The sequence below is a fragment of the Strongylocentrotus purpuratus genome, unplaced genomic scaffold (assembly GCF_000002235.5).
Source record: "Strongylocentrotus purpuratus isolate Spur 01 unplaced genomic scaffold, Spur_5.0 spur5_scaffold_13, whole genome shotgun sequence".
Classification (NCBI taxonomy): domain Eukaryota; kingdom Metazoa; phylum Echinodermata; class Echinoidea; order Camarodonta; family Strongylocentrotidae; genus Strongylocentrotus; species Strongylocentrotus purpuratus.
In genome coordinates this window covers 17,406,229-17,420,513 of record NW_022145598.1, presented here as the reverse complement: position 1 = coordinate 17,420,513, position 14,285 = coordinate 17,406,229, and the positions used below count along the sequence as shown (strand labels likewise).

At 37.9% G+C, this 14,285-nt stretch overlaps 1 protein-coding gene across 1 annotated transcript; it reads left to right on the top strand.

Moving 5' to 3' along the window:
* The first annotated feature begins 7,023 nt into the window (after nucleotides 1-7,023).
* LOC105443851 (plexin-B3-like) lies at nucleotides 7,024-14,034 on the top strand. Its single transcript, XM_030983576.1, has 5 exons — nucleotides 7,024-8,083; nucleotides 11,498-11,713; nucleotides 13,222-13,359; nucleotides 13,493-13,608; nucleotides 13,968-14,034. Exons 1-5 carry the CDS (start codon nucleotides 7,064-7,066, stop codon nucleotides 14,032-14,034), a joined length of 1,557 nt encoding a protein of 518 aa, XP_030839436.1. The 5' UTR covers nucleotides 7,024-7,063.
* Nucleotides 14,035-14,285: the final 251 nt, after the last annotated feature.

The window sequence follows — 14,285 nt, the reverse complement described above, 5'->3', positions numbered from 1 at the left end:
AAGTACATACAGTTCACATATTTATGTCACATTGTATTTTATGATGTTTGTATTTGTATAGGTGACTATTATGATATTGTGCTTGGCAATAAGAAATGTTAATAGCAGTATGCAGACAGGAAAGCATGTCCTATTTTTTTTAATTATCCACACAGGCACTTTAATGCTGGAAATTAGGGCCCTTTTCTTTTCCATTATATTCCCCTTTTGTTGATGTCCCTATTTTTGGCTTGATATCTTTCATATGTATTTATCAATTTAATCATTTATTTATTTATTTACTTATGTATTATTTGTTATCATCATTGTTTTAAATAAATATTCATTACATTATGAATATTATTATGATAATTACTTTTTTTTTGGGGGGGGGGGGGGGTTGGGGTGGGGTTCATGTTCAATGATGAAGTGATATACATAACCGAACTTATTCATTATCTATAAGGACATCATTTATCAGTCCCGTGGATGATCTGTACGCTTCCCAGCTTCGTATTTCAAACTTACCTAAATTGATTGATCTATTTCAGGTGAACTGATAAAAAAATTGTCTTGCCCCTACAATAATAATAATTTGTTTGCAGTACCATATATTGCTTGATTACTGTACTGCCATCTTGAATGAAGTAATATAGTTTTAGTGTAGATTCTATACTTATTATTTATTGCTTAGCAAAGTGAAGCTTTATATTTGTCAGAATACATGGCCAGTCTCACAAGACAAAGAGATCTTATGATCCTGCTACGATGATATTTCTCTTTCTTATCTATATTTTTTATGTTTACATGTTACATGTATGTATATTAAATACAAAGTAAATGGTTCAAAGTATAATGTCCTGTATTATTGCACTGTTTTTATTCTTTAGTCATTCAAACTGCTTCATGATCTCACTTGTGCCATTCAGCTAGCCATCAAGATTGGTGCTTATTCAGTTTAAACAAAGAAATGAACAGCGTGGAACACAGAATTCCTGGTAATAATTGATACTTTATTATTATTTATTATCACCCAATTATGACAGTAGAAGAGCAGTTCATTTAGATAGAATACACAAAATTTTCCTTAGAAGATAGAACAAGTAATGCAGAAAGAGAGACGGACAGACAAAGACAGAGAGCAAGGCAGAGAGCGAGAGAAAGAGAGAGAGAGAGAGAGAGAGAGAGAGAAAAAGAGAGAGAGAGAGAGAGAGAGAGAGAGTGATATAGAAAGAGAGAGAGAGAGACAGACAGACAGAGGCCGATCAAAGAAATAGAGGGAGGGGAATGGAGACAGAGGGAAGGAGAGAAAGAAATAGGAGGGAAATGCGAAATTTAAAAGTAATATTCATGATTGTCATTTAGTATAACTCGTTAGAATTCTAAAACTTCATCAAGACACGCATATCCTGCACCATTCTAGATTATTTTCATATTTTGATTCAGCCTATGTTCCCAATATACTCGCACCTTTTCCTGAATACATGCTTTTGATAAAATGTACAATTAATCTGAAAAAACAATAGTTATTTTTTCTTGATATTCCCTCGCTTGATATGTACATCTCAACCGGCCTGAAAATAAAACTGGTCAAAACCCTGGTTTGGAATGCTTTAGTTTATAGTGCTGAAAGCTGGACACTGCTCAAAGCCGATGAAAATCGCATCATGGCAGCAGAAATGTGGTTCTGGAGGAGAATGCTCAAAATCAGCTGGAAGGACAAAAGAACCAACCTCAGTGTCCTACATGAACCAAACACAGAAAGAGATCTCCTTGGAAAAGTGGCCCGCCTCAAGATGGGTTACTTTGGACACATTCTGCGTGGCAGTGGGAGCCCCTTAGCAGCACAAATAATAGAAAGCCAAGTAGAAGGAAAAGGAAAGAGAGGCAGACAGAGAAAGCAGTGGTTTGATAACATCAAAAAATGGACAGGTCTCACATACTCAGAAGCCAAAAGACTAGAACGCGATAGAAACAAATGGAGAAAGACAACAAGAAGATGTGCAGATGTGGTCGCCAATCGCCAGCAACTGACGGCGGCAACCAGCTGAACCAGCAGCTGATATGTACAGCAAACCTTTACGTAAAAATATTAAATGAAAGACTGAACATCATTATCATTCTCTGATAATTATGTAGAGTCAATTTTTATACACAAAATGCGGCACTATTGCAGCAAACATTTTTTATTTGCATTTATAACTCGGTCAAGAAGAGAATTAAAAGCAAAATAATGATAACATGGCTTTGGTGCTTAATGGGAGGGTTTACTTTAGAAAGATATATATCTCCCAGTTATGACTTATTATCGCCTTACCATACCCGCCCAGTAAACAAAATCACGTGAAAATCACGTCTGACATTTTTACCTCTGACATTTTTTCCTCTGACATTTTTACCTCTGACATTTTTACCTTTGACATTTTTTCCTCTGACATTTTTTTCCTCTGACATTTTTTCCTCTGACAATTTTACCTCTGACATTTTTACCTCTGACATTTTTTCCTCTGACATTTTTTCCTCTGACAATTTTTACCTGGCACCGGATTTACAGCTTAGATTAGTAAACCGTTTTAGCCACGTAATCATCACCAGGAAAGTTATGGTAACTTTGAAACCATTTAAAAAGATCTTTTTAGACACCTATAAATAATGTCTAATTGTTCACACCTAAAAAATAACGGATGCCCAGGTTATTAATAATCCGTTTGAGTCACGAGATCATCACCGCGGAACCTATGGCAACTTTGACTACCATTTAAAAAGGTGTTTTAAGACACCTAATAATAACTAATTTTACACACTTAAATATCACGGATTCACAGCTTAGATTAGTAATCAGTTTTAGCCACGTGATCATCACCAAGAAAGTTATGGTAACTTCGAAACCATTCAAAAGAGGTGTGTAAGACACCTCAAAATTACTAATGTAAATCAACCAGAGATTCACGGACAGAACAATAAGACGATTAGCCGGTGTACGTAACGTGATTATTACCATCAACCTTGGATAACCTGTGAAACCAATCGATAAAGGTGCTTAAAAGACCAAAGAATTAATTATTTATCACCACCATCGGTTAACGGATAAAAAACTCTTTGCTTGGTCAAGTGGTTATTTGGTCATAAACAGTTGATTTACAGAGGTAAGTGGAATCACGTTACTCCAGTCGCGTGATAAATTGGCGGTTTTTAGGTTAGATGAAAACGTGAACAGGAGTACCCTTTTTGTTAAAATGAAGGCACGTGTCGATAACGTTTAAATCTAGTCCAAAAAGCACCATACTTTCAAATCACTTAAAATACACTCCCAAAAGAAGTAATTTTTTAGTGTTCTGTTTATTGGGCGAGTATCAACTCTTCGTTTAGAGTTTAGAGAGAGCAGAAGAGCAGTTTAATAGATAGGATACATAAAAGTTTCCTTATCAGATAGAAGAAGCAATGAAGAAAGAGAGACAGACGGACAGAGACAGGGAGCAAAGCTGAGAGCGAGAGAAAGAGAGGTAGAGAGAGAGAGAGAGGTAGAGAGAGAGGTAGAGAGAGAGAGAGAGAGAGAGAGAATGGGGGGGGGGGGGGGAGGGGAGAACAATATTGCATGAAAATATCAATTCCCACTCAGCCAAAGAATCTTTCCTCCTCTTTCAGACCGGTAAGTGTATAGGTGTCTGATTTTTTTGTTGTTGTTAAAAAACAATCATCAAATCAAAAGAAAGTCAATAAACAAACAAATAAACAAACAAAAGGAACAAAAACGATGGGAAAATACGAAACCAAAAATGGGAGAGCACAGATAAACACAACTTGGTTAGACATTTTGGCCCGAATTCACAAAGGAGGCTTGTCGACAACCCTCCTTTGTGAATTCGGGCATGTTAATTTTAATGCAAACCAGGTGTTACACACTTAAATGTTATATTTCCAAGAGTTTCATCTGTAACAATCTGTTACTATAAGATCGTAAAAGTGGGCTGGTAAACTCTGAATCACGACATTTACCGACCGATTCTTAGTGATTTAGGCAGGGGTCATTGACCTTTGAGCTCTAATAAAAAAAAATATCCCCAACCTCGATCCCTACTTCCTTTTTTGTGTTAGTTGTCCGTACCCATACCTACCAAAATCAGTTGAAATTAGCTTCTTTTAATTTTTTTCACAGATTCGCTCAATATGTGGCTAATTTAGGGTTTACTATACCATCACCTGTACAAATAGATGTTATTCAGGTATAGTATACACCATTCCTGGTCACAGATAGAGGAGACAATACAACCCACTTAATGGTTACAATGTTAAATTTTGTTTAACTACGTCAGAATTGTTCCCACGATGGAGGTATTTGACTTCAGATCATGACAATAGTTATTCACTCATCTATGACATAGTTTTCTATACCTATTCAACGGTGTTGTTGATCGCTGCCCTGAACTTTTGCAGACTACATTTAAAGGACAATCCAACCTTAATAACAACTACTTTATAACAGAGCATTAACAACCGGAGAAGCATATCAGTGAAAGTTTAAATGAAATCGAACGAGACAGAATTTGATTTTTTGAAAGTTGTCATCACTATAACAATTGGCACTTCAAATTGGCTTGATCGGTTATATCACTGTGATTTAGTGCCATATCATTTTCATGTTTGTTTCAACACACAAAATAACTAAAATATCATTTTCTTTTGAACATGTTTAACTCTTGAGGGTCTTTTGTTTTGTGTGGACCTATGATCATATGTATGTAATATGCATGTTTATCAATTTCCATGTTCATGTTTGATCTGCTTAATGAAACGTTTCCTCAGTACTGTGACATTAAAGAGCATAGCTACTCCACAAGACAAAAAGAAGGTACGTCTTCCAAAATTTAGAACGACACAAGGTCAATATTCTTTGTCTTTTGTGTGCAGTAAATTTTAGAATAGATTTCTATATTAATATCAGACTAACAAGGTCTATCACAGGTGTTGCCTATCATTAGTTAATACAGACCTAAATTTGACCTTTATTGAATAGGGGCTCATTCCATTACGGTGTGGGAAAAAATAAAAGTAGGTTTGTATGTTATCAACTTTCCGATTATTAAATTAAACGCATATCAATTTATGCCTACATAAATGTGTTACCACTCTTTCAAATGAACATAAAAGTAGTAATGCTTATTCGAATATTGAATATTGCTCCTTCATATTATAAAAATAGAAACGCTTACTGTACAGGAATGGTACATTCTAAAAGCGGAAGTACTGTTAATTTAATCGAAACATGTTCGCTAACTGTTGCAGGTCGACAAATTATAAAACATCGTCATTCGATTGCTGATAATTACCGACTCTACTTGACATTTGCTCCTGTTAAAAATAGCACTGATGGTGAGTATTGAATGACCATTGATATATTTAGATAATGAAATGATTTTCATTTTTTCTGCAACTGATGAAAATGCACCACAGTGCGTACCACGAAAAAGGGTATACTTTGGTAGCTTATGATTAAAATGTCATCAAGTTCTGCTACTGATGAAAATGCACTACAGTGCGTACCACGAAAAAGGGTATACTTTGGTAGCTTATGATCAAAATGTAATAAAGTTCTGCAACGGATGAAAATGCACTACAGTGCGTACCAAAAAAAGTGTCCCCAATTTTGGTAGCTTATAATTAAAAGATCATAATGAATGTGACTCTATTTCGTGGTAAAGAGTTACCTGTTTCTATCCAATCATACCCTATTCACAATGTTTACTGCCAAATATGACTGGGCACCGAGATCATTCTAAAGTGCTGTCAAAATCTCGTACCAAGTTTGGTCTGAAGCACGGAAAGTGGGTCTGGCCATAATGCATGTCTTTAATACTGTTGCCTATAACCGTTTTAATAGTGAAATTCTTCTTAATGTTTCGGTGCTCCATTGTTTAAAGTGATCCAATGTATCTTCGCTTTCACAGGATCTGCACAGGATAAATCCACAGAATAACATTAAATCTTTCCAAACAGCCTGCTAACTTCATGAACCTCTTCTCTCTGTTCACTTGTCCAATGCAGCATATCATATGCATAAGGTGCGTAAGGTAAATAATGGTTTTGTCTACAACAGTGCATACAAACTGGAAAGGTTTAGTAGACCTTTTTTTATGAAGAATAGATCCCAAAATTAACATTGCCCATATTGAATGACTCATGAATAATAAGGCCTGTCTTACACAAAGGATGCGAGAGAAACCAAGTTTTTTTCCAGAATAACAAAAAGAAAATCATTAAACCTGCTTTAAATGAGCCCTTTTTTTTAGTCTGCGCTGACATTATTACCTTCTATATATTCAAATGTACAGATTCAATGTTTTCAGATGGGAATCTACCAAAATTGGATTTACCATTTTCGAAACGCACTATATATTGATCTTTTCTAGATATTAGTAAATACATGACCCGAGTTGAACAGAATTGAATGTTAATCTTAAAGATACATAAGTATCCTCGTCATGACAACTGTCCGGTTTCTGGAAAATAACAAGTTAAAGGTTGGCTGAAGGATTGTCACTCAAAATTACAGCCCTTTTGAAATGTGCCATTGTATTTTTTGTTATGACGTCCTTCTTATCAACGTTTCTGCCATGAGCTGATGTTTATTCATCGATATTTAAGAAAGAAAATACCACCTCGCGGATTATTCAATGCACATGATTGTATAATTGATTACAGCTAGTACCCACATAACTATGCACCCAGTACCTGAGGCTTTCTACAGTACCTGAAGTATTGGTAGGTTTAATCGACTACAGGTTCAATCACTTGAATCTCAATCCAAGAGTTGTGGGTTCGAATCCCTGCCCGGAACTAATGTCCTTTGGCAAGACATTAATCCACATTTACCACTCTCCACCTAGGTGTACATGGATACATGGCAATTGGTGAGGTAATGCTTATTGCAGGTCCCTCAGGAAGAACAACATTGAAGAGAATTTCCGGGGTAAACAATTTCATTATTTTAATGAATTATATTGATTGTATTCTTAATGTATCTTTTTGTTAATTTTTACAGATTAGGTGAACTTAGAAGCCTGCAGTGCCGTAAATCTCTACAGGCATGGCTTGGAAAGGTTTGGAAGCGTTATTGCTCTTTCTGGTCCTCATATCATGCCAGACTTGGTCCATCCAATCAGCTCCTCTCTCCTCCTACCTGGTATCATCCTTTACCCCTCCTGACTCTGAATCCACCCTACCATTCAACCACATCGCCATCAACAACATCACTGGAGATGTCTATATTGGAGCACGGGAGAGGCTGTACCAACTCGACTCGAAACTAAATCTCAAGCACACGGTCGATACTGGACTCTGCCCCTCGCCAAATGATGAGAATGTCAATGATAATAAACTCCTTGCCGTCGTGATAACACCAAAGAACTATTTGCTCATCACTTGTGGTGGTTGTGATGGTTACTGTGAATCAAGGAGCCTGACTAATATATCACATGATGTTATAAGATATGATTTAGCCAATAGTCAGAGTGTTATAACAACAGATGATGTTCCTACTGTCGGAGCTGTTGTTGTTGGTGCTGACTTTGTAGATAATGCTGAGGGTACTCCAAATGAAAAATTTTACCTATTCACAGGGGTCAGTGGTGGCGGAATTTCCTTTATTGCAAAGCACAATCTTGTAAACCTGAGGATAGGTCAAAACATACCAAGGGGGTTTGTCAAATCGGAGGGTTTATTCAAACACTTAGTTGTTTACAAGGATTATCTGTACTATTTCATATCTAGAGAAAACAATGTGTACTTAGGACGTCTGTGTCGTAATTCATTAGATATAAATTTCGCGTCTTACACAGAGACAGAGCTACAGTGTGGGTCTTACAATATGATCCAATCTGCTCATATCGGACCTGCAGGATCCCAGCTAGCTGACTCATTGAATATCGACAGCACTGATGCCTTATTGTACACGGTATTTTCAAATGAAAGCTCAACTTTCCTCTGTGTCTATAAGATGAGTGATGTCCAGCAGAGCTTTCACGTTGCTGTCTTAGGATGTATCCAAGGAACTAGCACTGGTACAACGAACAGTTACCTAGATGACAGCAGGTGTCGTGAATCTCCAGTAAGTCAATATAAAAATAATTAACATAAATATTAAAGTAATAATGTGTCAGTTTTTCTTACCTAATCTAACAGAAGTAATCTTACAGTATTATCCGCAAATGTACCATGGATGTTGTAAACGTTTGTTGTGAAATCGATTTGCAATAGAGTTCTCATAAAAATGAAGAAAAAAAAAATCACAGTAAGCGGCCTTGCAAAATTGATCATTCATGGAGGAATCCATGGGGAAAGGCATCGAGGCTGAATAGTGCATTTCGGCGTATCAATGCATGGGTGCAATGCTTGGTAATAATAGTTACCTTTCAAAAAAACTTTCTGAGTCTGCGTCATTGTTTGATACAGAAATCTACGTGGGGACTATGGATGCAGGGGCGGATCTAGCTTTTTGTTATTATTATTATTATTATTATTGCTAGGGGGTTGACCCAATCGACAGCTTTGACTGCAACGTGTGACGTCATTTTAAGGCACTGCGCGTGCGTCACGTCGTCTCAGTCGGCGATCAAGAATGCGTCAACCTTGATTTTCCTAAATCTAGTACGGTACTAGTATATGCCGCGTGCGCATAAAATATACAGTTCCTCAGGTAGACAAAGGAACATCCCTTCCCTGCTATTATGTAAAAATGTGTAGAACAGGTGTCACATGCATATTCACCTGTTCTACACATTTGTACACAATAGCAGTGTCTACCACAGCAATTGTTAAGGGTAGAATGAGGAACTGTATATTTTGTCCTCTTTCTTTGTCCGTCATGTTCATGTTACTTCCTGCATGCATGTATATCGTCGAGTGCAATCTAAACGATTTCTAATTGTAGTCAACATGGGCAGTTGAGTACGTTGACACGCATGATCAGTCGGCGTTCGTCGTGTTCTCGTCCACTTAATCTAAAAGTCCCTAATGCAGAGCATCGTCCATAAGCCGCATAGCGGAGAGGCGATTTTTTTTTGTTTGTTGCTATTTTGAACCCCCGTAAATGATGTTTTCCTGGCATCTACTTACATCTATTAATACTGTGTGAGTCTGGACACATGATGACGTTTTTCTATGCACATCACATTTTCACTTGGCGGCCCTGGGGGGGGGGGGGAGGGTGGGAGGGTGGGAGGGTTAAACGTCCTACCAACTCCCCCCCCCCCGTAGATCCGCCACTGCGATGTCTTCCGCTTTTTGCGTTTAAACAAGTTAGTCATATTATTACAATGTATTTTGGCTTATACAGTAGGCTTGCGGATGCACCATGTGATAGAGAGAGGGAGGATTGAGGAGTTCTGAAAAGGACTCTCGGTAATCTTTCTTGAGGGTGTGTAGTCCTGAAAAGGACTGTTGGTGTAGTCTTGAAAAAGACTGTTGGTGTGGTCTTGAAAAAGACTGTTGGTTATCTTTCTTAGCTTATAGTTCTAAGAAAAACTATAGCGCTTGGAGAGGATGAGTGGCGGTCGTCGTCAGGAGTGGAGATTAGGGACTTTTAGATTGAGATGACGAGAACATGACGAACGCCGACTGATCATGCGTGTCAACGTACTTAACTGCCCATGTTGACTACAATTATAAATCTTTTAGATTGCACTCGGCGATATACATGCATGCATGAAGTAACACTATGAATATGACGGACAAAGAAAGAGGACAAAATATACAGTTCCTCATACTACCCTCAACAATAGGTCAGTTTCGTAATGTAACCAAACTTTGTGAAGTGCCTCAATACAAAAAAATTATTTCATTCACCTGATAGGAACAATAGTATTTCAATAGTCAGAATGCAACTGCATATATTAAGTTTTGCTAGGTAGGTCAAGCCATATGACGCGTTTTGACGCGTTTTTTTTACAAACCTGGTTTGTAAATAACAAAAGGAGGTTTGTCAAAACAAAAGGAGGTGTGTTGACAAACCTCCTTTGTGAATTCGGGCCATATGTTTGTCCAACCTGGCAACAACTAATGTATGCAGTTCGGATTCTGTCCATTGAAATACTATAATTCTTATCAGGTGAATAAAATAATTTGAATTGAGGCACTTTACACAGACTTATGCATCACATTTCGTTACATTACGAAAATGGTCTATTGCTGTGGTAGAACGTCCCTTCACAATATGTAAAAATGTGTAGAACAGGTGAGTATGCATGTGACACCTGTTCTACACATTTTTACATTCTAGCAGGGAAGGGATGTTCCATTGTCTACCTGAGGAACTGTATATTTTATGCGCACGCGGCATATACTAGTACCGTACTAGATTTAGGAAAATCAAGGTTGACGCATTCTCGATCGCTGACTGACGACGTGACGCATGCGTAGTGCCTTAAAATGATATCACACGTTGCAGTCAAAGCTGTCGACGTGCAAATCTAAAAGTCCCTAATAGCTGGCGTACGTGAGCTTATGTCACCGGGGTGCGGACGTCGGTGAAATATACATGACCGTGTGGGCTTGAGTCATCGGGGAGTGGACATGGATGGTTTGGTCGTCTGTCTGCCTGTCCATCTGGGCTGGAGTCTCGATACGCCGGCGGGACGCTGTGTGTGTCCCCGACGTAGGCGGCGTTGTAGTCTGCTGTCGTCTGCTGTGCATTATAGCTGTGAGGCTAGCGGCTGCTTTGAGGGTTCGGCGGGTGGCGGTGGTTGATGTACAGGTGTCTTCGGGCTTGGTGCAGGCGGTGGTGGAGGAGGAGTGACCGGGTACTTGTTGATGGGGGGGTTTACAGATGTCGTTGATGTATAATCCTGAGTCTTGGGGCACGGTGTTGTGGCGGTGAATTTCGATGGCTTCTTTGATTCGGCGTGTATGCCAGTGCTTCATTATGGAGATGAGATAATTGTTATCCCATTCGATGGTGTGTTCGTTTCGCTGATTTTGAAGCTGGTTCTGTGCTCCTTGAGTCTTTTTTTTCCAGATTTCTCCCCGTTTCACCAATGTAGACTTTTCCACATTCGCATGATATTTTGTAAACTCCAGCTTTCTTATGGTTTGGATGCTTGTATTTGTGGGAGTGGAGTATCGAATGGAGTTTGTTGGAGGAACTGTGTCGAAGTTGGATGTCTGCTGCTTGAAGGATACGTTGAATCTTGTGAGAGGCTTGACCGATATAGGAAAGAACAACAGTTTGTTTTGGTGGTGTAGCTGCGGGTTGGTTCTCTTCAGGGATGGTGTTTTTTGGCTTGCATTCGCAAATGTACATTGGCGTTTTTCCCCGCTTTCATTTCGTCAGGTTCAGTCTGATGTGTTAAATTGTACAATCAGTAGAACAGTAACCCTCACCCATCATCACCATTCTAAATGTGATATCCATCATACCACAGACATAGACATTACGCAATAACATTCATGTTACATATGCAGGGGCTGAATAGATTCGTGTTTCTTGTAAAATGTGATAACTCCTTTTCTTTTTCTTTCCTGACAGCTTTCGTTCACGCCACCAGACTCGGTCCAATGTACTGCCTTTTATTTAGAAGATGGTAGCCCGCCGTTTATCCATAGATACGCCAGTGGAACGGTTCCCCTCTCTACCTCACCCATCATCACCATTCCTGATGTGATACCCACCTCCATAGTGACAACCATAGAGAGACATCATACAGTGGCATTCATCGGAGATACACAGGGATACCTCCATAAGGTTTCGACCTTCACAATATAAATAGATCATTAACCCTAAAAAGGCCGGGCTATTTGAGGTCTTAGTATGGCCGGGGGGGGGGGGGGGCATTATGGCCCCCCCTTAAGATCTCGGCCGCGAAAATTTGCACGCATGTCAAGTGAAGTGTATAGAATAATATGATAATTTCAATTTCTTGAAAAATTCATTCATTTGCATATTTATGGTAATTTATGCAAATAAAGTCATAAAAATCACATTTTTATCCATAAATCATATATTATTCATATTTAAGCATTCTTTTTCACTACATATATTCATTAGACCATTCTGAATAATAATACGACAAAAAAAATTGGAAGAGCCAGCGTATTCCTTATGTTATCCCTTGTTTTTGTAATTTCTTATGTATTTCATTGTTTTTTAAACTTATGTATTTCATTGTTTTTTTTTTCTTTTCATTTCTTACTACAATTCAACTATTTTGACTCCAAAAACAACCACCTAAACTTTAAACAAGACCCAATAACCCATGTTTGATCTGTTTTTAGGAAAAATGACTTTTCCATATGTTTTGTACACAAATCACGAAAATGATCGATTTTCGGGCTAACATGCAAAGACAAAAGGTCACGTGACCTTGTAACCGCAGGTCCGATTTTCAAAAAAAATCTTTTAAAAGTTGCGCAAGACTCGAAAGAAAAAAGTCAGCGAGCGGCGGGGCGCCATCCGTATGCGTTCCCGAGCAATCGGAAAAATCGTGGAGGGGGGGGGGGGGCATAATGGCCCCCCGGCCTTATTAGGGTTAAGAGAAATGTACCTGCCTATATTGTACGATGCCATGATAAATCGATGGACAGGATTGTAAACAACTAACTCTTTTTGTTGGAAACAATACATTTTATGTCTCCACCAGATAAGTTTCAATACATTTACCCAGTCTACAGTGTACCTTTATTAAGTATAAAGTATGAATTTTTTTTTTACAAGATAGATGTCTTAAGTATGTTTGTCATACAAACGATTTATCGGCGATACAAATTTACATAAAATGATAAACATAATTTCAGCAAAATATGATTTTGATTTTTTCAATGGCAAAACAAAATTATTAAAAACATTAAGTCAGAATTTAAACAAATAAATATTGATATTTCATTTGAGTACTGATCGATTATATGCCTGATTACATGAAGATTTCCATGGTACATCGCTATGTTGAAAGTATTTGAATTACTTTAGGCCCTCCCTCAGTCATAATTCTAAATAATTCAATGATGTTTCAATTGTAGATGACTAGGTGAGGGTAATTTACTCGTATAAATGAAGCCTCAATATTCAAATTCTATTTCTCTAAAAATTACTAGGCCTACATTTTTACGATGTGAAATAGGTGAGCTTATTCATTTAACTACTGCCTTCCTGGTAGTAGACTGTTCTTTTGTTTAATACCCTGAACATTTCAATTGCATATTAGGAACAAAATAAAAACAACCAGACCTTATTTTGCTTGTCATTTCACTAAATAGTTGAACATAGTCAACGGTTCATTTGGCTACGTATATGAAGATGTCTTCGTTGGAGGTGGATCTGTCTTACAAGAGATATTTCTTGATGAATCGAAAGAGCGGCTTACCCTTGCTACAAGTTCAGACCAAGGTTCACAGGTAAGATTCTTCAGAAAGATATGACCTATATTTTGGCTATGAAAGGGTATAACTCCACAGCTAATATCACAATCCATATGACTTCTTTAGTTTTTGCTTTAGATTTCTATTTCATTTTCATATTAAAAATCAGGTTCTCACGTTAGAGTTAGTCAACTGTAGCCAGTACCAGAGCTGTGTTGAATGCATTGGCGAGGATGGAGGAAATGATGGAGACCCTTACTGTGGATGGTGTACTCTAGAGGCGAGGTGAGTGCACTGCATAGGACAATGATGACTTATTTTCTGTTCTCTTTCCCCCATTAACTTGAGTTAAGGAGATTTTAAATATGTTCTGTTGAGTAAACTTCCACAGAGCAAGAGGATGAGGGATCCCTGGCGTTGTCATCTCTTAGAGGAAACAACTAATTCTGGATTCACTTTTGCTATGTTTATATTTTGTTAATTTTGTACTTATTACGTGTACACAAACAAATTATCAGATCATCTTTATTTCTATTTATCATATTCATCCTTCCCACACACTCTCCCCTTCAAGATGTACAAGATACGAGGAATGTCCTTTCCCTGACGAGTCAACTCGATGGTTATCTTACAATGCCTTCCAGTGTGTATTCCTCTCAGATGTCCAGCCTGATCATAGACTGCCTTACCAAGAGACAGAACAAGAAGTAGGTGCTCTCGGGACTTCCTGTCTATCAAAAAAAAAAATTGTGGACCGCTGAATATGAACATTTTCAATAACGATATAACCAAAACTACAGACTAGGCTAAAACTAGGCGTCAATTTTATCTTTGAAGCTTTAAGTATTAATTCCCCAAAACAATCATATACCATCCAAATTAATTGTAGCCAGTTGGAGATGTTTTATTTTTCAGTTACATTTGCCTGTGATTCTTTTGCGAGAAGTCATTCAATTAATTTT